A 22305-nucleotide genomic window follows, 5' to 3' on the forward strand; every position below is an offset into this window, starting at 1 on the left:
AATAGCTAATACTTCCTGACTTTCTTTGGTATAATCTGCCATTTGCGGATTGATTTCGTATATTACCGCTATAAAAAGCGCGTTTAGCGGGAATTTGAAACAACTTGAAAGAAAACTATTTTGAACTTATTAACGTAACCGTATCTATGATGCAATAATAACTATTGCTTCGTCATAAACTGGCAAAACCTCATAAAACGTAAAAGCGACAAACAAATTCTGTTCTCTGGACGCGAAATGTTTGTGTGCCGCCAATAACCAGTTTTCCGCGGCATCCAGTATGTCGTTTTTACTTACAACAAGCGCAAAGATATCTGTAATATATTCCGTATACCGCTGTTGTTAATACCTCCTGCAGTATCTACGCGCTATTACACACACGTCGGTTTATCAAGCGTCTGATTTCCCTGCTTTAGAAGCGACGCTGAGGCTAACTCGCGCTTACAAACTTACAAGTGCCCGAACAGCGTCTATTCAGCTGGGCGACGTGAAAGTGAGATATCGACAACTCTACGACTGGAAGGCGTCGTCAGTGCCTTTTTCTGTTTTGTGCTGTCTGGCTGACGAATCTTGGAAGGGAACTTTTCCTAATTGCTCCACTGCTATGCCCATTTGTACGTTTTATCACTTTATGGCTTGTTCGCCAGTTGTTTGAAATGCTAATTTGTCTGGTTCCATTTCGGGATAAGAAGCAAAATGCAGCTACATTCGGTGAATACTTGTTCATTTGAGTAAGTATACTCGTATGATAAAAGCACTTCAGGACTAGACAAGGTAGGTAATATGCGAATAAGATGCAAAATAATACAAGTGACACGCGCAGAAAAACTAAGGCTGTCGCGATTTCACGAGATCGTGCATTCGATGCAATTTTTCAAAGTTTTTTTTGTCAACCTACTGTAACTTAAATGTTACGACATATAGTAACCTAAACTTAACCTAAATCTAAATTATAATCTAAATCCAAGAAAATCTCAAATAGCTAAAATCAACTTTTTGCATACCCATTCTCCTAACCTTACAGTCTATCGTTAACAACAGGTTACGTGACCTAGCCTACATACAGAGAAATATCACTTTGAAAAAGAAATTATAACTTTAAGTACTACAGTTTCACAGAAATAAGGTCAATACTTTTTCCTCTGTGTACGAACAATAAAAAGCAACAATGCATTTTGTGCACACCTGGCAACAAGTATCGTCTAACACTCTAACTAATTCAACGGAGTGTCAGTTTGTTGATTGACGATGAGCCAGCGCCACTTGGCGGTAAACAGTAATAAGGTTGTTGACCGCCATGTTTACATGGCCAGCAGGAAATCATCTGACACTAAAACGTAACTAAATTTTTATTATTGGTAATTCTAAAGCACCTTTTGTGAACCGGAAAATTTATATGCTTACGTTTTTTGCCATGGGTCCCTTTAAAATCCGTTCTTTGCATAGATTTAAGGTGAATTGTGTACATCAAAAATACTTGGCAGCAAGACGCGACCACCTACTGCGCGATCTACATAGTAACCATGAAATAACGGGAACAACAAACATAAAACTGACCCAGAAAACAACTGTTTTTAATTAAAGAAAAGCTTCGTCTTTGGAGACTCAATGAAAGGGTTTCAAAAAACAAACACTGATAGCCCAAAGGGATACCACCTACTGATAGGCAGACAAACACAAATTCGCACACACAAACTACCAGTAGAGAATTAACCAATTTGGAATTTTTTGAACTACTACTTATAGAAAACGTAAATAACTAAAAACAAGCCAACTAATTGGATATAACTGACTCAAGCAGAAAAAGAAAAATTTTTTATACCAAACAAAATTTGGGCAAAATGAAAATTTCCTAAAAGGAAATTTAAAAATCGGAGTGTGTCAGATAAAAAAGATAAATCAAAAAATCCGAAGTTGTCTTCGTTATAATTTTCTGTTAACTATATAAACTTAGTTTATTTTACTTAATTTTTTTTGTTATAACTTTGGTTCGTTTTCGACAACTAACTTACTTTGTTTTAAAAACTTTTCTGCATATAACTTGGCGAGTCAAAAAAGCCCTATATAGGAGGAGAAAACCAAGTTAAGTTCAATATAAGTAATACGTTCTGGCACCATACACTTGCTTTACTTGAAAAGTGGTTATAAAATAGTAAAACTAACCTAACTTATCTTTTAATCAAAATATAAATTAAATTCAACCTTAAATAACTAAAGTTTCCTATGATGCTAAAGTAGTGACGTCTACTTTTTTTATTTGTGTTTTGTTATTCCATTGCGCTGTTAGTTTATCATAGGTTTTGATATCTGTCTTAGGTTGTTCCATTAAACGTTGCACGTGACTTAAATGCCCTACTATGAGCATTGCTTTCGGCGTGCTGAACATTTTTTTAGGTCTAAAAATTTGGTTAGGCCATTTTATTAGTTAAATTTCTACGTCTGCTGTTTAGTTAAGTAGTAGTTTAAGTTCTGTACGGTTGTAATAAAGTAAGTAATAAATCATTGCTTTCTTTACTCATGTTGCTCTTACGTTGTTTTAAGGTACAATACTGTTTACGTATTTGACACTTTTGCTGATAATTTGCAACTTACGCCTTTTTGCAGGTTAGGTAGCAAGTCTTAATTTTACTTAAACCTAAATTGTGCTCCGGAATTCTTCAATCAATTTTAAGTTTTGCGTTGAATCAACTAACACCATTGTAGGCCTACTGTTAATACATCTAATCTATTTACACATCTAATTTATACAATATCTATGTCTCCAACTATCATCTGCCTGCAAACCGTTTTGTCGTGCTTTTTAACGCCCTTAAAAAATTTCCTGAGTAATTGGCGCTAAAACTGACTTTGTATGATGTTATCTTAAATAAATAATTTATGTTTTAAGATTTGTAAGAAAAGAGTTTTGTAATCAAAATTTTTGCTTTTATTAGGACAACTTTAACTGCGTCCTGCAATTATTGGGCTTTGACTTTTGGGCCCACTCCACGAACGGTAAGTTGTTATTTTTAAGTTAACAGCTCATTTAAGTTGCAGTAATCAACTTTTTTAACATTAAATTTGAGCATTTTACTAAAAATTAATAGACTGTATTTTGCAATACCTCACATATTGGACCATTATTGAATGCATTTTAACGTCATCATAGGAAGTGTTTTACCCCAGTGGTAATTTGCTTGCATTTTTTTAAACTTTAGGTTATTACTATATTATTGTTAAAGCTTAAGTTTTGATTTATTAATTTTACAGCCACAGAGTGGTTTTCAACCCAAAAGGTCTAACTCATAAAGAAGGCAATGAAGAAAAAGTGTGCCAAGATTCTGGTAAAATCAACAGTCGTCTGATTTTACTAACTCTACCAGAACCGCATCTAAGCAATTTTGCAGTTCATTGTAAATGTTCATTGTGATCAAACCAACCTGGTGGTAGAAATTCAACTAAAAGACTTTGGCATGTTTTGACAAGTTTCTTGAATGGCATTATTTAAAAACTTTAGGTTGACAACTCTGAATGCAACATTCATAGAAATCTTATTTGCATTTGCAGCGTGCGTTTAGAAACAACACAACGCAACACATCAAAAGACAGAAAGATATGATGCGTCAAGCTAAAACTTATGCTTTATTAGCACATGTTCGTCATCCGTTACACCTCACGGCTAAGTCTCAATCAATTTCATTTGGAAAACGCAAAACCTCAAACTGTTATGCAAACAGCGTACCGGTATTTCATTGTAGTACTTATGGACGGTTGTAGTAAAAGTAACACTAGGCCTATATGCGGTTGTAATTTCATGTCGGTTTAATTTTAGCGCTTGCCTATTCAAATACAGCGATGGGTTGCCGCTGTTTGCATTATTACTCATTACATTCTCGTTTGCCATTTTTAATGATTAATCTTCCATGAACTCTGTCTTTAAGTGCAGCTTAGAATCCTAAATGATGCGTTGATGAATGGTCTATGTCTCTATGATCTGATGAACACTGAACAGCAGTCATACTGTCATAGGCAGGTATTTCAGGATTCAGCATCATATAGACACGAAAGAAAAGTGTAAATGGTAACAGTTTGGAAACTGCAGAAATAGAAATGGTTTGCAGATATCAAAGTTATAAAGATTTGTTTATTTGGCTGACTGGATTGACTCTCCATTTACCCGACTGGAAAGTACTGCAGTATTCGATGAAAATTCGTGTGTTTAAAGATGCAAGTTTTGGTGTGATCTAGATTGAAAAGTTTGCTGTTTTTCGGGAAGAATTCCTCTCAAAAAAGCTCAAAAGATAACAGGGTTATTTCATTATAACATGAACATTGGTTGGAACCACCCTATTTTTTATTTGCTTAAATGATTTTATTTAATTTTCTAAGATGAATGGTGAAAACTTGACGAAAATCGTATTAGCAGTTTTTGAGTTATGGGCTAAAATGAAAGAGCAACCAAGGAATGGTAATGTCTCGAGATCCGCTCAGTGTATTTGGTTAATTTTTCTATTTACCCCAATGTTTTCAGGGGTGAGCTTTCTGTTAGCAACTTTCAAGTGTGTTGTGCACTATGTTGTAGATGTAAGAAAGATGCAGTCATTGTTACATCATATATAAAGGTAACTACAAAATAATGAAAACTACAAATACAAAAAAGAAGATTTCTCTTAAACATTTCTTCTTTGTAGAAAGCTACCTGTTGCTAATAGTCTCACAGTTGAACTTGTAAAGTTGCTTCGCAACTAGCAACAATATTTATATTTCTGTATAAAAATGGAAGCTATGCCAGTTTACTATGCTTGTACTGATAGTGCACATACAATTTATTTCATTCATGCATTTAAAACTTAGCTTTGTAGTTTTGAAAGACATTACATTCTGACTTGCATGTCTTTTCTGTTTGTTTAAAACTTTAGGTGTGTCCTCATAGGCTGATGTAATTAAACATGCCTGTGTTATCTCTGAACTCAAAGGTGCCCCAGTGCATCGAACCTTCACTAAGAAATCTTACTGATCCAAACTATGCAAAGCCACCAACTTCCCAGCACAAGCCACTGCAAGATCTCACTAAACCTCACGTTGATTCCTTTAACTGGTTTGTCAATCACGGCGTTAAGTTGTTGGCAAAAGGGATTACGCCAGTTGAGTCATTGGTCAATGGACGAAGAATAGCATTTTCTCTTGTGGATGCCGCAATTGAGAAACCAAAAGTCGACGATGGGTTTCGTAACTGTCGTACCACTCAGGTTTTCCCAGCTGAATGTCGACAGAGAGGTTCAACCTATCAGGGAAAGTTGCAAGTTAACGTCGCGTTTTTCATCGATGATGTCATGCAGGGCGTTGTACCCCGGTGCGCTGGAAGCATTCCCATCATGGTGAAGTCAGTTCAATGCAACTTAAACGGCCTCAGCCCAACACAACTCGTTGAACGACAAGAAGAATCTGAGGAAATGGGAGGTTATTTTGTCATCAATGGAAATGAAAAAGTGATTCGGATGTTAGTTATGCAACGTAGGAACTATCCAGTGGGCATTGTTAGGCCATCCTGGAAGGGACGTGGACAGAATTACACTGAATTTGGTGTTTCAGTTCGTTCTATGAGCGACGATCAGACAACAGCTAACTTGGTTATTCATTACTTGAGCAACGGAACTGTGAGTGTTTGTATGTACCACCGTAAAGAAATGTTTTTCTTGCCACTTATGCTCCTGATTAAAGCTTTAGTGCCGTTTTCTGACAAAGAAATTTATGAAGAAATGGCGAAAACGAAAGAAGAAGACACTTACTTTACAGGCTGCATTCAAAATATGCTCAGGCAAATGCAAGCATTTAACATATATAATCAAAAAGATGTTCTTCGTTACTTGGGAGAAAAATTTCGTGTCAAACTCAGCAAGCCAGATTGGTATAGTGACATAGATGTGGCCAACTTCTTGTTAGATAATAAAATATTGATCCACTTACGTCAGAATGCTGAAAAGTTTCGCTTTTTGTGTTTGATGACGCGCAAAGTTTTTGACATGGCCATGGGTAAGTGCATGCCCGATAATGCTGATTCTGTTCAAAACCATGAGGTTCTTATGCCGGGTCATCTTTTCCAAATGGTTCTAAAGGAGAAACTTGAATTATGGCTTCTAAATCTTTTAAGGGTTGTTGTGAAAAAGAGCGCAATTGCACAATCCAAGTCAACTTTCGGATCTTTTGGACTTCCATTTGTTCAAAATTGCATGAGCGGTGTTTCAGATGTAACCAATGCGATGAGCTACATGATGGCAACAGGTAATTTAGTGACAAGTTCCGGGCTGGGTCTCATGCAGTTTTCTGGTTTAGCTGTTATTGCAGATAAGCTGAACTACATGCGGTACATATCTCACTTCCGCTGCGTTCATAGGGGTGCTTTCTTTGCTCAGATGCGTACTACAAGCGTGCGTAAGCTGTTACCTGAATCCTGGGGTTTTTTATGCCCAGTCCACACACCCGACGGTTCCCCGTGCGGCCTAATGAACCACATGAGTCATTTATGTGAGGTGGTAACGCACCCTTCCCCCGCTGAAGTCATTCAACCTTTACTGCACAGACTAGGCATGGTCTTACCAGATTCCACACAAGTCTATGGCAGTGCAACGTTTTACCCAGTTTTGTTGAACGGTAATCTAACAGGTTGGCTACCTGTAGACATTGCTAAGAATGTAGCTGATACCTTACGTTTCAAGAAAGCGAAAGCAGAAGAAAATATCCCTGCTACATTAGAGATATGCTTGATTGAATATACCGGGAAAGCAACTCAATATCCAGGTCTTTATTTGCTGACAGAAGCTGCTAGGATGGTGAGACCAGTGATGAATTTGTCCACTGGAACTGTCGAAATGATTGGGACATTTGAACAAGTTTATATGAACATTTGTATTATCCCAGAGGAAGCCCATCACTTGACCACACATCAAGAATTAACTCAGCATTCAATTTTAAGCGCCGTTGCATCTATGACCCCTTTTTCTGACCACAACCAATCACCTAGGAACATGTACCAGTGTCAGATGGGTAAGCAAACAATGGGCACACCTTGCCAGGCGTTAGCGTATCGTGCGGACAATAAGCTTTATAGGGTACAATCTCCACAAGCAGCAATTGTTCGTCCTTATATGTACGACCATTACAAAATGGACAATTTTCCATTTGGAACTAATGCAGTTGTAGCCGTAATCAGCTACACCGGCTATGACATGGAAGATGCAATGATTTTAAACAAAGCAAGTTTTGACAGAGGTTTTGGATATGGCAGCATCTATAAGTCAGAAATCATTGACCTTTCCACCAAAGTTGGAGATAGAACTGTAAATGTTACATTTGGTGTGAACCCAAACGATCCACGCCTAGCTAAAAGTCATCTCGGAGCTGACGGCCTTCCTGCGGTCGGCCAACGTTTAGTTGACGGAGATGATTATTACAGTTACATTGATCATGGCACAGGTGAAATGAAGATAATTAGGTTCAAAGGTCAAGAGACTGCATACGTGGATAGTGTCCGCCTGCTCAGCAACAATACAGGTACTGGCCACTTCAAGAGAGTTGGAATTGTTCTTCGAATTCAACGTAACCCCATCATTGGGGACAAGTTTGCCAGTCGACACGGGCAGAAGGGAATTTGCTCTCAGTTATGGCCAGTTGAAAGCATCCCATTTACAGAGAGTGGCATGTTTCCAGACATTATTTTCAATCCTCATGGTTTTCCATCTCGTATGACCATTGGAATGATGATTGAGAGCATGGCTGGGAAAGCCGCGGCTTCACACGGACACTGCTATGATGCCACACCATTTACATTCACTGAAGAACAGCCGGCGATTGAACATTTTGGAGAACTTCTAACAAAAGCTGGATTCAATTATTACGGGACAGAGACTCTTTACAGCGGTGTCAGTGGACTTGAACTTGAAGCTGAAATATTTATCGGCATTGTTTATTATCAACGACTCAGGCACATGGTCTCAGACAAATTTCAAGTGCGTACCACAGGACCAGTTGACATGATCACGCAACAACCTATTAAAGGAAGGAAGCGTGCTGGTGGCATTCGTTTTGGTGAAATGGAGCGTGACGCCTTGCTGGCTCACGGTTGCGCGATGCTTTTACATGACAGACTTCTCACAAGCTCTGACTATTCCCAGGCATATTTATGTGAAAAATGTGGAAGTCTTTTATCTCCCGTGCTGGAGAATAAACCGGGGAGTCACCATCGTGGAGAAAAGAAGCGTTGGTTTTGCACTGTTTGCCAAACATCTGACTTCATGGCGCTCATTGACATACCGTTTGTATATCGTTATCTAGTCAGTGAACTTGCTGCTATGAACATTAAAACTATCATGACTGTGAAATAGTCATGTATCGATAAATTTTCACAAAGTTTGATACTGGATTTGGTTTGGATGATAAAACACTGCCGCATTATGTAGTTCAATATTTCTTTCTGTTAATCCACTTTTTAATTTCTGTAAGCTTAACTGGATTTAATTTCAAAGCATATTGAAATTCAAGTAATGATGGAACATGAAAGATTATTACATTAATATCGACAGATAAAAGCTCTTATCAGATCTCCAGGTTTTTGCACAGATTAAATTACAGCAGAAGGTTTTTGGCTCAAAGCGACATGTAAACACATCAATGCTTGTGTTACTATGGTGCTTTTTTACTTTTCTGTATAAGAGGTAGTTGCTTTGCAGACTCTAGCTCATTAATCATTGATGCTTCTATTGCTTTACTTACCGTAAAGCCTACCACAGATGGTTTGTTTTAAAATGTCTTTTCAATTTGTGTTTCATTTGATTTTGTTATAAACTAAACAGGCAGCTTTTATTGTGAGGTGATTCATAGAATAAGCAATTTAGGTTTCTTCATCTTGGTTTCTGCTTGATCTGCTTTAACGTAAAGAAAGATTAGATATAAAACAAGTGATTTAATTTTTCTGTACCATATACACTTGGAGAATTGCCAAATATAGGTTGTCGAGATTGTTTAATTTAAGCCCATGGCAATGCATTAATTCGTTTTGTTGATTGAATCGATGTGTCGGAAAGTTAGAATATATTGCATGTTTCTTATTTATGTTTTTTAGGTGATTTTATAAAAGCTGCTAAATAATCATTGAACTAATCATCAACTGTCTGTTGTTCATTATATTACTGCAATTTTTCTAACTGCCACGGTTGTCAAAATGTTTGGTAATGTGCCTGTCAAATCCCATTGTGCAGGTTACAGGATTATAATATGGTATAGGAAGGATTTGTGAATCCATTTTGTATCAGATGTGAAAGTGTCATTGTTAAAATGGCAGTAATTGCTGCAATCTTGCATAGAATTGGATGGCTGGTTCCAAAAAACGTCCTGCCAGAGGACAGCATATCTATCCCGTTGCAAGTGGTCGTGGCGGTGGCAGCGGTGTTAATGGTGGTTTATCTTTACCGTCAAATCCGGTGAGTTTGACCCAGCTTGTCAAATTTTGTTTAACTGTACACAGTGCTTCAATACACTGCAGTGCTTTGTCTTTCTGTTCAACTTTCTTTTATTGGTTGATGATTTTGATGTCAAGTTATAACACATATGTGAATGTGTGTTGTTTTGGTTATATCATGTTAATGAATGGTTATATTATGTTTTCAGAAATGAAAATGAAAAAAAGAATTTACTGGATCCAGGTACAATAGTGAAGAGACTAAAATGATTGATAAGACATAGAACTGATGTTAAACGTTCAAGAGTATCGCACTTTCATCTGCTTTCATTTCATGTTAAAACCTTAAGAAGAAATTTATACATTTCCAGAGTCTGGCAAAGTCACCGTCAAACACCTGACCTGGGCCAACCAGCTGATTGTTTGGTGGTTTGTGACATCACCTCAACATCTTCCACAGGCCGTGGAACGTTGGATTCAGGATTTAAATATTCATCTTGCCCAGCAACAGGTTTGTTTAATATTTACGGTATCATAGCTTAGTTATGATATTATACGGTGTAGAAATACTTAAAAGCAATTGAGACTGGGCAAGTTTTTTTATACCATTTTCTGGGCCGTTTGTTATTGTTGTAACAAATTCATCAGTTCTTGATTTCGTATTTTTATATAAGTACCAGGTTAAAGAGGATTGTCTTTTTAAGTAGTGCGCTAGTTTTTATTGACTTAACGTTTCTACATGTTAATGTTAAATTAGAACTTAGTCTTGACATCAGGCGTATATATAACACAACTAATTGTGAGACAGGAACTATAACATTGTTTATTAGCATATTTTGCGTGGATCAAATTAAACACAGAAATGAAATAAAAACTTTTGTAGAACAAATTTGGCAGCTTAATATTTGGATTAAGGGAAGGTTCATCTCCACCTTTGATAAAAGAGATAGCACAACTAAAGAGGATCAGCAATACTATTGTAAGTTACTTTCACGTTTCTCTATGACAGTGTTGAAAATCCGTCTTTTTTATATCCTGTTTTGATTGGTTTCATGATTTTGACATTTTTTAACGCCTGTATGATATCATCATGGCTCGTTAACATTTTCAGCACGCAAGGATCATGCTTGAAAGCTCTGATTTTGGTTTTATGGTCACCGTCGAAGAGAGCAAGAAAAACTCCACTATTTCTTCGACTTATTCAGCGATTGTCATGCAATTTCACTGCTGGGTAAAATGGTGCTTCTTGATTAATGATTTCGTGATGAATTGTTTAATAATGTAGTTACTGTTTTGCTGATTTGTTATATTTCAGTTTTCTGTCAAATTGTCCCGTAATGGACATGAAGTTAGTTTAAAATTTACACCTACTGAAGAGAAACCCATGTTTCGCTTTAACATGAAACCTCTGACAAAAGGCACTACAGTTTCAGTTCCACCACAAGTGAGAAAAGTTCTTAATATCAAGAAGTATTATAATATCATAAAGATAAAACGCCATGAACTTGTCTTATATTTTTGCAGGCCATAGCTGACGCCCTTCAAAATGCCGTGCTTAACACGACATTTCAATTTAAATTCTACATGAATAATTCGACCAATCCAATCGCTAACGAAGGCACATGTCACGAGGAGGAGAGTTGCTATGGTGACAGTGACACCGAATCAATATACAAGGATGTAAAAGGTGATTTACTTTGATTGCCAGCTTAAGCTCTTCATTCATTGCCTGTTATTGAAAGTGATTTTGATTGTTTTGTCATAAAGACCCACTTCCCACACCAAGAGTGTCTCGAAGTTTGAGTGATGGGCACGTGGTCGATGAACCAGAAACCAATAGAAGACAAAAGCAGCTCGACCTACTCAGCAATAGTGGTGTGTAAATTTACTTTGTGGTTCTATTAATGGTTTCCTTCCTTTTTATTGCCCACCAAACAACATTAGCAAAGGAAATGTTGCATTGAAAATACCCACAATCTGGTTAAGAGCGTTTAATATTCATTGGTAATGGTTTTATTTGTAGTTCATTGCTCAATAATAGCTGAGAACTAAATTGGAAATCTCCCAGAAAGAAACATAACAAAAGCATAACATAACTATTGTAGTTAAACAATTTAAAAATTAACAGCTAACAAAAAGAGAAATTTAAAAGTAACAACAAGCTAATTCCCCTAATGATTGACTGGGTGTTCTTATAGGCCTTTGTTCTGATTGGCATTCACAAAGCATATCACTTTTATCAGCCAGCAGTTTTTTGGGTAAATGTACTTGGGCAGTGTATCAGTCAAATAGTGATCATTCGTGGAGAGAAACAAGTCCGTTTTCTTTGCCATTGATGCTGCAAATACCAAGGGAAATTACAGAAATCCATCTGTTCTTATTTGACTAGAACGACTGTGACCACTGAATTACATCCACAAGTGATTATACCCGTGGGCATAATTTATTTTGTTGTGGTTCTTTTTAACTGATTTAATTGTAATTATTTTCATATAAGGCTAAATATTGAGTCTGAATGTAAATTTACGCTGCCGCTGCATTTCCAAAGAAATTAAATAAACTAGAAACGTAGGTATATTGTTTAAAAAAAGCAATTCACAGTTCAAAGTAAAGAGAAACTTAAAAGTGATAGCTCAGGTCCAGCAAAACAGCAGCTCATTCATGAATATGTCAACCTAACAAATTGTTGCCTAAATAATAAAATTATTGAAATGAGTAAACTTAACTACTGTTTGCATAGATGCAACGCCTATGTCATTATCAAAACGCCCTGAAACATGACAGGTTTGACTGCCACAAAACAGACAAATCAGATGTAGGAACCCAAGGTGAAGAATAAAACAAAATGTAAAAATGTTAAGAAAACATTTGCGGCTTCTTATATTTAAACTTTCTTGAAATTTAGCTTATTATTGTGGATGATTTATGAGTTAGATGAGTCTTTTAGCCGGGTTATTACAATGTCATTCAGCAACAGTAGCATAGAAAATGAAGAATAATGTACATTGCTATCATGGCATACTGCTCTGATGCTAACGTGTAATATTTGTACTTGAATGGCAAAATGCAAATGGTGTGCTGTTATATTTATGTTATGTCTATGTATGCTTATCTGTTTAACAGTTCCAGTTAGCCGAGCTTCAACGCCGCTATCTAACGGAAATGTCTTGCAAGATTTTTGCAATTCATCGAAAGTTCTCGGTGGAAGTTTGGGCTCTCTTAGTGGACTTGTACGATCTCCATCTGGTCGAGGTCCAGCAAAGCCGATACGATTTCGTGAAAAAAGACTACAAGTGAAAGGTATTTTGCTGCTTTAACCACAAACGTAAGGTTAATTCAATTACAAAAAATCATTGCTGTTTCTATAACACGAATTGGTGATATCAACGTTGACTTAAAAAAAAATACAACATGTCATAACTACAAATATCGATCTTAGTGATTGATATCGATGGCGTGAAGACTACAGCGGAGCGCAAACTTTCCGTCTGTTTTGAAATAGACCTTCCTCATCAGAGAATGGTAAAAGATGTTACAGACTCTGTGTAATGTTTAAACGGTAACAGACAAAAAAGTCTTCATCTCATCATACACTATTCTTGTTATTGTGCATGTTCAATTTTTCAAGGACGTTTCATGCAATGACAAGACAACCTTTGATCTCAGCTCCCGCTCATCACAGCTTAAAATTACCCTCGCATCAAAATCAAGAGCCCCCAGCCAAGAAAAGGGTATTTTTGGTTGATTTAAAGTTTTTTGACGAGTTTTTTTTGTTGATAAATTGTTATTGGTTGCAATATAAATATTAATTGAAACGCAATCTAAGTGTTTGTTTTACATACATTTAGGTGTGTTTGTTGCACGGGCATCAATAATGATCGATTCAATCGACATGGACCATTCAACACGACCGACAGTTCCTCTTCTAAACAATGACGAGAAACAAATCGGCTCAATCTGTTTAGAAGTTAGTAGAATGCAGCTTCTCATAGAAATCATCGCAATGTTTTCGTCTAAAATTATTTGCTTCCTCAACTAGTTTATGATCATTGAAAACAGTAGCAAGCGCAACAGCTTCTCGACTCCCCAGCGATCTCACGCAAGCGCAGAGGTATGGCATCTTCACAAGCAGTGCAACCGATCTTGTGTAGATTTTAATGCAAACAGTGTACTTGAATAAAATGTTAATTATTTCAACAGTAGAATGTTTTTGTGTAGGTCAGGAAGAAGTTTATTGAAACAACCAAGCAAACAACCGAGGAAAGCAAACTGTTGAAGTTAGTCTAATTGTTTAGCATAATCGAAATCAAATAAATATCATCACACCTAGCTCCTTCACACCTATCTTTCTGTCTCTTGCAATTTTTTTTTGACTGAAGCCAAACTTATTCATACCATTTCAAAGGATTTCAATATACAGACGTTTCTTAGTATAACTGCGCTGCTTGGTGTAGTAGCAATACATGTATTCATTTTATATTCATAGTCATTACATAATGCCTTAACGGTGTGGTCATGGTACCTAAGAACGTTTTATTCAACGTTAGTTGTTTCTCACTGTAAAGAAAACATAACATTATTTTTATTTTATTTTTAATTATTCAATTTTGTTAAGACCATCTGTCAATGAAACAAAAGTGACGATGGTGAAAAAAGTCAAAGGGTAAGATGTTTCCTGACTTAAATTTTTGTTTTGTTCTTGTGTCTAATTTATTTTTTCAGTGCTGCAGTCTGCATCAGTCTGCATACATGCGTTGTATTTAAACCTTTGCTGTCTATTTGAATATGTATTATTGAATTTAAGCCGTATATAGTTGAATAACCCCAATCCGCTCATCTTGAATTATGCTTTGTAATATCGGATAGCTGCGTTAGTAAATATTACCTTATTGCATTCTTCTATTACAGTTCACCTACGAGAAGTCAAAACAGAAATGGTACCGAGCAACAAAAACCAGTTGTAAAAATCGAAGATTCTCAAGTTACAGGTGAAAATACTATTATTGTTACTTACCGTACCAGCATAAGTGAAATGCTCTCATTGTTGGTATTTTACACCACTGTGCTATATTTTGTTATGATAGGCTTGAGCTGTATTCTAAAGAAGTGGTTCCCAACGCTAGAGGCGGATTATACTTTTACTGCTCATAAATAGTTTGTTAAGTAACGATTTTGAAGTTCGGAGTCTGCTAGCATGGAATTATTACAGCTAGCTGTCTGGAAAAGTAGAAATCACTTTTCCAAAATCTTAATATACACTAGTGGACTGGTGGTGCTATATTGTGCTGAAACGTGTAACCCTTAATCACACTTGCTTTTACAGGTGTGAGTTACAACACTGGTTCTGTTGTTGAAAATGCAATGAAAGACCTTGCTAAACCAAACCAGAACAAACCTGTTGGAATAAAGACAAAGATCATGATCACCGCTGTTGGAAAGGTGATGACAGCCTCTGTGTATAACACCTTACACCAAGAATACCAGCAAATTATCTAAATTTTTGTGCTTTATGGGTTAAGATAATCCTTGTACAACGATGATAAGTCTTCAGCTAAATTTTTTAATTTTGGTTTAAAACAGAACGACGCTTCTATGGAGCCCCCTGTGGAAGAAATTGACCAATCACAGCAGAACGAGGTGGCATCTGCATCCAACAGTGATTCAGTTGCTGACAACACAGTGTTTTCAACTGAAGAAGGTGCCGAATTGTTACCAGTTCAAATGTGTTTTTAGTTTTACCTTGCATAGTGCTGTTAATTTGTTTATAAATTAAACCACCATTATTGTTGTTTTCAACTGTTAATGCCAGTGACATGTTTCAATGCTTGTATATTTTATGCAAAAGTAAATATAAAATTTTTCCGTTTGAGTAAAATAATTTTTTTTTCTTAGATTTAAATGTTTTTCATAGCTGAATTATAATTGACATTATAAGTTGTCTATGCTAATTAGAACAAGACGAAAAAGTTGAAACCTTTCCACCTAATCCTTCATCTCACGTCGACACGTCAGAGAGCAATTCGCTTAGTGGTGAGGTTCGTTTGAGATCTGCCACTCAGAAAGTGAAGCACGGCGATGGTAAGAGATTTCATGCGTTGTTTTACTAACGAGGATAAACGCATGTCAAAATGTGTGAAACGTAGCCTCAGCCTTTGATGACATGGTTTTATTTTTCCAATGATTTGATGTTTGTGAGTATGTCAGCTATTGGTAATTAAAAGTGTCAACCATGTGCGACAATTCTATAACAACGTTAGCAGAATTAGAGTATTATGAATGTTATGTTTATGTGATGTCTGTTTGTGCTGAAGTGATGATTGTATCCACAGCTCGAGTTCGTCGTACAAGAAGTTTGATATTCGGTGGTGACAAGAAACACAAGGAACATCGTAATTCTCTTGTGGTGGAGGGAGAAGCCGGTACGTTAATGAACTTGTTAAATTTCTGATTGGTTTGGTAATCAACGTACCACCTCGTTTTGTGCTGATGTGTAGAAGTTGTTAGAAATGCACTGAATGTTGCAGATTCACTGACAACAGAAATCCTCCAAGTTCCACAGAACAGCATCCGGCAGAAGAAGAAAAGTCCGAGCATGACAAAACTCTTTTCAAAGATGACTAAAAGCAAAAAAGGAAAATCGAAAAGATCATCGTCTGGTAACACTGGGTCACTTAATGAAGGGAGTTTGACTAAAAACGAAAATGAGCTTGCCGAAAGTTCGTTGGAAGTGGCCACGCCCAAAATGAAAAGAAGTCGAAGCTTCAAAGACATTATTAAAGGGAAAAAGAGAACTCCAAAATCTTAACTTGACTGTTTTCGTGTTAGTCAAATAGTAACACTGCTTTGAAGCTACAGCATTTTAAAACCTTCAACACCAACTCAGCTCAGCGCGCTTCCACTGTATATTTTCAACAACATTGCACTGTTCTGTACTCGAACAGAAAATAGTACATGCCCAAAGCAAAATTATCTTGTATCTTGTTTGGTCATTGTTGGACAGAAGTGTTTGTTCTCTAAATTTACATCAATATAATTTTGTGATGGTGACCTGCATGCATGTATTTTTGCACACTTATAATTGTCAAATTGTTAAGTATTTCTGTTGTCTAAAGGTACTTTGGTTATATTACTGTTTGTGCTCTGGTTTCTGGTGAGTAATTGTATGTACTTTGTACGTGGGCTAATACATGTTGTTCTTCTTCATGATTTACAGACACGTTTGTATATATTTTGCGAATTAATTAGTTGTGATGAAATTATCTTTGAAATCTTGCTTGCTGCCCGTATCTAATAATTTCCTGACCTAATTTTACGATGTTTTGCTGTTCATTGCAATAATTAGTACTAGAGTTGTTGTAGATTGTAGTCCACTAATGCTTTGTGAGATTTCCAAGCCACTGTATTAAATCAGAATTTACTGAACTTGGTACTAAAGTCAATATATACATAAGCTTTGATGATTTAGCATTGAAATCTGTTCAGAAATTGGTGTACGTGCTACACAACTTTAAAACGTTCAGTGATGCTCTGAAAGGTTTTCTGTTACTATAAAATATGATTTCTATATGTTTTTTTTATTATGTGCAACCATTTTGTCAAAGTTCGAGGTTAATGAAAACCACATCACCCGGGATATGATGCAAATTTTCGCAATTTTTAATTTAATGATTGTAACCTTTTATACATATTCAATTGATAGTCGATATCAGTTAATATTTTGTTGTTGATGAAACCAAATTTTAAGTTAACAAAATCAATTATTTTGCTTCCGAATGAAATTTTTTTATCAAGTGACTGTGCAAGTAATTTTAAAGTATTCCTTTCTATAATTTAGATGTTTTACTCTTAAGTAAATTCGTGTGATTTTTAATAATTATGTTAACAATAAATAATTCTTCATAAAATTAACGACAGAATGAAATATCCACACTTGGTAATTAATTGTTATTTATCATACGAAAGTAATTAGATTTCTATGTATTGTAAGAGACCTGTTGAGTTGATATTATCGTGGTCATGTGATCTTCCCTTGTGTATTTTCGCGAGTCTTCATTCAATAAAATAAACCAATCAATGAGTTTTATGCACTCAGTCTGTTTCATAAAGCGTAACACTTCATGTAAAACAAACAATAATATGCTTGTAGTTTACTAGTCAACAAAATAATGCATTGTTTTCGTAACAATTACAGTTAACACGTACAAAGGTATGCAACGTTTTGCTTTGCTATGGTAACATAAGTATGATAACTTAATTTGTTAATTAGCCAGTCATTATATTTAAGTTACATTTTGCATGCACCGTATCTGAGACTTTTTAGTGGAAAAAAATGTTTGATACTGTAGGCTTTTGACAAGCATGCTTGGACATTTTGTTTTTGGCAAGAATCTTATTTTTGCCGACTAGACCATAATACTTTTTGTAACTAGATACTTTTCTGTAATAATCTGATGCACAGTAAATATCAATGTTAATTTAGAACAATAATACAACACAGAATCACAGGCCTTGTGGCCACAGTTTCCCAACTAAGTAAAAGACCCTAGAAAAACTTGCTGGATACCTATTTGATGTTGGTTCTGCAGTTTGTGCAAAAGTAATGGTTATAACTTTGCAAAATGCCTATTTACGCTTGTATTTACTTTTTTGTGTTATGAAGTCATTACTTAAACAAAAAGTTGGCGATTCATTTTTTCAATTTAGTTTAGGATCTTTTTGTTGTTGTAAGCTCCTTTTTTGATGCCCATTGCAATGCATAGCTTAGTCGATCGTAGAAGTTAATCAAGGTCTTTGCTGTTGGATTTTTGTTGTTTTGGGCCAAATTTTTCTCTCATCGTTCTCTCAATCTCACACTTTTGCAAAACATTGTAATACTTGTTGATGTTTTTCTCAAGTAAAAAAAACGACATCCATCGGTTCAATGCATTTACTTTGCAATTCTACAGCAATATTGTGTTTGTTACACTGCTCCATTATTGCTTTTTCTTCAGCATCTATGGCTTCAGCAAATTGTTTTTGTCCCAATAAAACTCTTGGTGTGATTTATTTGAGCGCCGACTTTAATTGTTTTATTTCCAATTGATGTATTTTGGTTTTTCAAAAACTTCACCACATCTTCAGTGCAGTCACTGTCAGGCTCTTAACAGTTGCTGCCACTCCTATTTCATAATAGATTATGGCAATAGAGAATACTGTGACTCATAGAGTGAATTGTGACTCATCAGTGCAACCAAGTGTTGTTTTTCTTCATTTGAAACATACAAAGCATCAATTTCAGGTCTAACTTACAGCTTGGCACATTAATTCTTCATAACGAACCATCTTTCTGAGGATCCTTGCAATGATAAGCATAGTCATTGGTTGGTGTTTCTTTATCTTTTTGCCTATGGGCTATATAAACCATAGTCTGTTTTGTGCAGGTTCTCCCCTTCCAAGAAGATTCTTGCAAGCATGGGCAGCAAAACCATCTGGGCAGATTCCACAAGGAGTGTGTGCATCATAAAACCAGTCACCACCTTCAACTGAATCATCATTTAGATAAGGTATGGCCCGAAATCTCAGAATTGTTTCTTACGACATATGTACTTTTAAGTAAATACAATATAAATTAATGTATAGACTGACACTTGCAGACTTTGTTAGTTGTTAAGTGCTCTATGAAAACATTTGTAAATGTTTTAAATCATTTTGCTGTAATTAAAATGACTTTTAAACTTTGGTTTCGTGACGGTAGTTTGCAATCTTTTAACACTCATGTGATTGATTTTTGATACAATTCTTTTTTTTGATGCCTTGAGTAATGTTTGTAGTTGTGAAGGAGTGTTACCTTGTAAGAAATTACTAAAATACCCTTTTGAATTTAATATGTACAGTACTGCCTTACTAAAATTAGTACCACATTTTACAATTAAATAAGTTGCATTCAGTTAAGTTTATAAATAGCTACTTGTAGGTTTTCAAAATATGATTATACTTCAGTAGATGTGCTATTACAGCGTGGTCCAACTTCTTTTCATCGCGGGCCAAAATCAGAAAATTTTTTTATCTTGCGGGCCAATGTTTTTAAATTAGAACTGAAGAGCTTAGCTATTTAGCTACTTAGCTATTAAATGCTGATCAATGTGACATCTGCGGTCGAGGTTCTTCCTCGACAATAGCGACTATCAAAGCTGACTATCAGTTCGTGGGCCAAAAAATCGGTGCTCGCGGGCCAACTTTGGCCCGCGGGCCTGCAGTTGGACCACGCTGTGCTATTACATTAAAACGTGATTATTAATGTGATCTGTGATGAGTTTATTTTGCACAGTGATTGTTTTCAACCTTCCATGGTTGATTGACACCATTACCACAGCACAAGTGATGTATAATTAATTTTCTTAAATGTGTATTTCCTAATGGAAAGCTTTTGTTGTTGGAAATGCAAATCAGTTGATGAAGCCAAATATTAAATTAGCTTTAAGGTCTCCAAATAATTTTTGTTACGTGATAAAACTTATCACAAAGTATTCCTTTCCGTATTTCAGTTGATTTTTCCTTAAGATAATTTGTATGATTGTTATTAATTTTGTTAACAAGAATAAATCCGTTATAAAATATTTTGCCAAAGCAAATCAACATACTTTGGAGTAAATTAAGATACTTTTTTCTGTATTTCATCAGTTTTAACTTCATTTTATAGAACAAAAGTTAAAACAAGTGAACTGTGTTCAGTTTATTTCATTTAACTTGAAACTTACTGTGATTTACACAACATACTAGCTGATGCTAACATTTTGTACAACAAAATTTGTATAGGGCCAAAATTTGTATAGGGATGTGCAAAGTAGAATACTTCACTATTCTAGAATATTTTTTTTAAATCAAATTTTAAATTTTTTACTTTTGAACCAATGCAAACCTCTTTTATGCTGTTCAAAGGTGTAAAGGTATGGGTTTAATGGCCATACTAACCTCCATCTAGAGATACACATTCCAGAATAACAAATCCTAAAGAACTGGATCTCAAAAGATTCCAATCTAATTTTCGTATTTTTCCCTGCGTATTATCAAAAAATTTTAGTCTTGTTTTTAATGATCCGTACATTAACTTTTTTGATTTTCGTATTCTCCAAGTTCTCCTGTGTAAGAATGGCTCCTGTGCATTTTTTACTGTTTTACGTAAATGGGCTGCACTAGGTTTTATGTTCAACCTAATCCCTTCCTAGAGTTGTTACAAATTTTGATAGTAGAGTTATTGCTCAAAAGATGTCCAAATATTCCCATTTTCTTAATCTTTTCATTAAACTAAAATAAAATGATTAATAATTTTTTTAATTTATCTACGTACTGACTATCAGCTTTTCATGTTTGATGTTATTTGGTTGTCGATGAACCCAAATATTAAAGTAGTTTCTAATTTTCTCACATAGTTTGCTTCACAAAAAGAACAAACTTTGTTGAATTATATTGTGTTGTCAAGTAACTGAGCACATAATTTTAAACTAATTCTTTTGTATATTTCAACCGTTTTCCCTGAAAATAATTTGTATGTTTTTTATTAATTTTGTTAACAAGAATTGACTCTTCCTAAAATATCCATGGAGGCAAATATCTATGCTCGATATGAGCGATTTATTTGGTGGATTATGTATAAAAGTACATTGTCCTTCTCCAATGCTTGAAAACCTTCAAGGGTGTGCAACATTACAAATTAATATATAGACTGACCATCTTTACATGGTGCATTTGCTAACAACAAATTTAAGTCGAACTACTTTTAATTCAAAGGTGAAGGAAATAGTAAATAACAAAAACAAGCATGCAAGTTATGCATATATTCACAGGTAGTAAGTAGTGTGTTTAAAGCAAATAATTTACCAAGCATTTTGCAATGTATTTCGACTTTCGAGCTTAATCAAGTTAAGGAACCGTTAAATAGTGGCTCTAATAGTGGCCACCTCTGCTTTAGAGAAATGTTTCATCCACCTTTTGAATTATATCATCTATGTTTACCACATCTTTCCCTCCTACTTCACCATGGCAAAAAGCAATTAGGGCCGGCAAACGCTCCTTCATTTTGTCAGCCCGAATATCTTTTGGTGCATGCTTGTGCAGCAAAAAAAGCTGTGTCACAAAGCTTTCTAAAGCTTGTTGGTATTTCTGATTTTCTAAATAGCATACGCCTAAGATCGTGTAACAAATGCATGTAAGTTCCATGTGGATCTTGTCCTTCAGGCATATCTGAAGTCCTTCGTTGGCTTTCTTTATAGCTTTGTTATTTTTCTTTAGTGCCTTGAAGTCAAATGCACATCTTAATAATGCATTAACTTTTATGATGTCATGCTTTAATTCTTTGGCATCATTTTCACAATGCTCCAACATTGCAATACTGCATACCAATGCTTCTTCTGTCTGTAGCAGTTTGTCTTTACAGTCGTGAGTAAGTTTTTCAGCTTCTCTAAGCAGACTATGCTTACTTGCTTCAGGAATTGGCAGAGAAGGAATTTTAGGCTTTAACTGATTCATGAGACCCACTGCCTCTTTGTACTGTGCATTATTGCAGAGTATTTCACCTTTCTGGATTTCTGCTTTCACTTTGGCGATCTCTAATGCACACTGGTCATCTGCATCTTGGAAATGTTGGAGTTTAAACCATTCAGTAACATGCAAGGCCTCTTCATAAAGTCCCATGCTTTCATATGCTGAAGCCACTGTTTCTCGTATCAGTATTTCATCAGCATGAACATTTTTATCCAATGATGTTTCCTTGTACTGTTCCCATTTCGCAATTACCTGTTCATTCTGTTTAAATAAATGCAGTAAAGTAAATATTCTATGCTGAGGATATTTGATATTCAGCTTTGGACTGTGTATGTTATCCTCATCTTGTAAAG

At 35.5% G+C, this 22305-nt stretch overlaps 2 protein-coding genes across 2 annotated transcripts; both read left to right on the plus strand.

The window, feature by feature from the left end:
• The first annotated feature begins 3591 nt into the window (after positions 1-3591).
• On the plus strand, positions 3592-9233 carry LOC143447554 (DNA-directed RNA polymerase I subunit RPA2-like). Its single transcript, XM_076947754.1, has one exon. The coding sequence runs from the start codon at positions 4929-4931 to the stop codon at positions 8358-8360; it is 3432 nt and encodes a 1143-aa protein (XP_076803869.1). The 5' UTR covers positions 3592-4928; the 3' UTR covers positions 8361-9233.
• On the plus strand, positions 8396-17516 carry LOC143447555 (uncharacterized). Its single transcript, XM_076947755.1, has 21 exons — positions 8396-9455; positions 9643-9677; positions 9805-9944; positions 10317-10412; positions 10545-10664; positions 10749-10877; positions 10958-11120; positions 11201-11308; positions 12557-12733; positions 12873-12955; positions 13062-13164; positions 13282-13400; positions 13473-13544; positions 13652-13710; positions 14049-14096; positions 14342-14421; positions 14757-14872; positions 15014-15131; positions 15386-15511; positions 15763-15852; positions 15958-17516. The coding sequence occupies exons 1-21, from the start codon at positions 9310-9312 to the stop codon at positions 16236-16238; spliced, it is 2409 nt and encodes an 802-aa protein (XP_076803870.1). The 5' UTR covers positions 8396-9309; the 3' UTR covers positions 16239-17516.
• The last annotated feature ends 4789 nt before the right edge of the window (positions 17517-22305 follow it).

This window comes from Clavelina lepadiformis, chromosome 2 (genome assembly GCF_947623445.1).
Source record: "Clavelina lepadiformis chromosome 2, kaClaLepa1.1, whole genome shotgun sequence".
Taxonomy (NCBI): Eukaryota; Metazoa; Chordata; class Ascidiacea; order Aplousobranchia; family Clavelinidae; genus Clavelina; species Clavelina lepadiformis.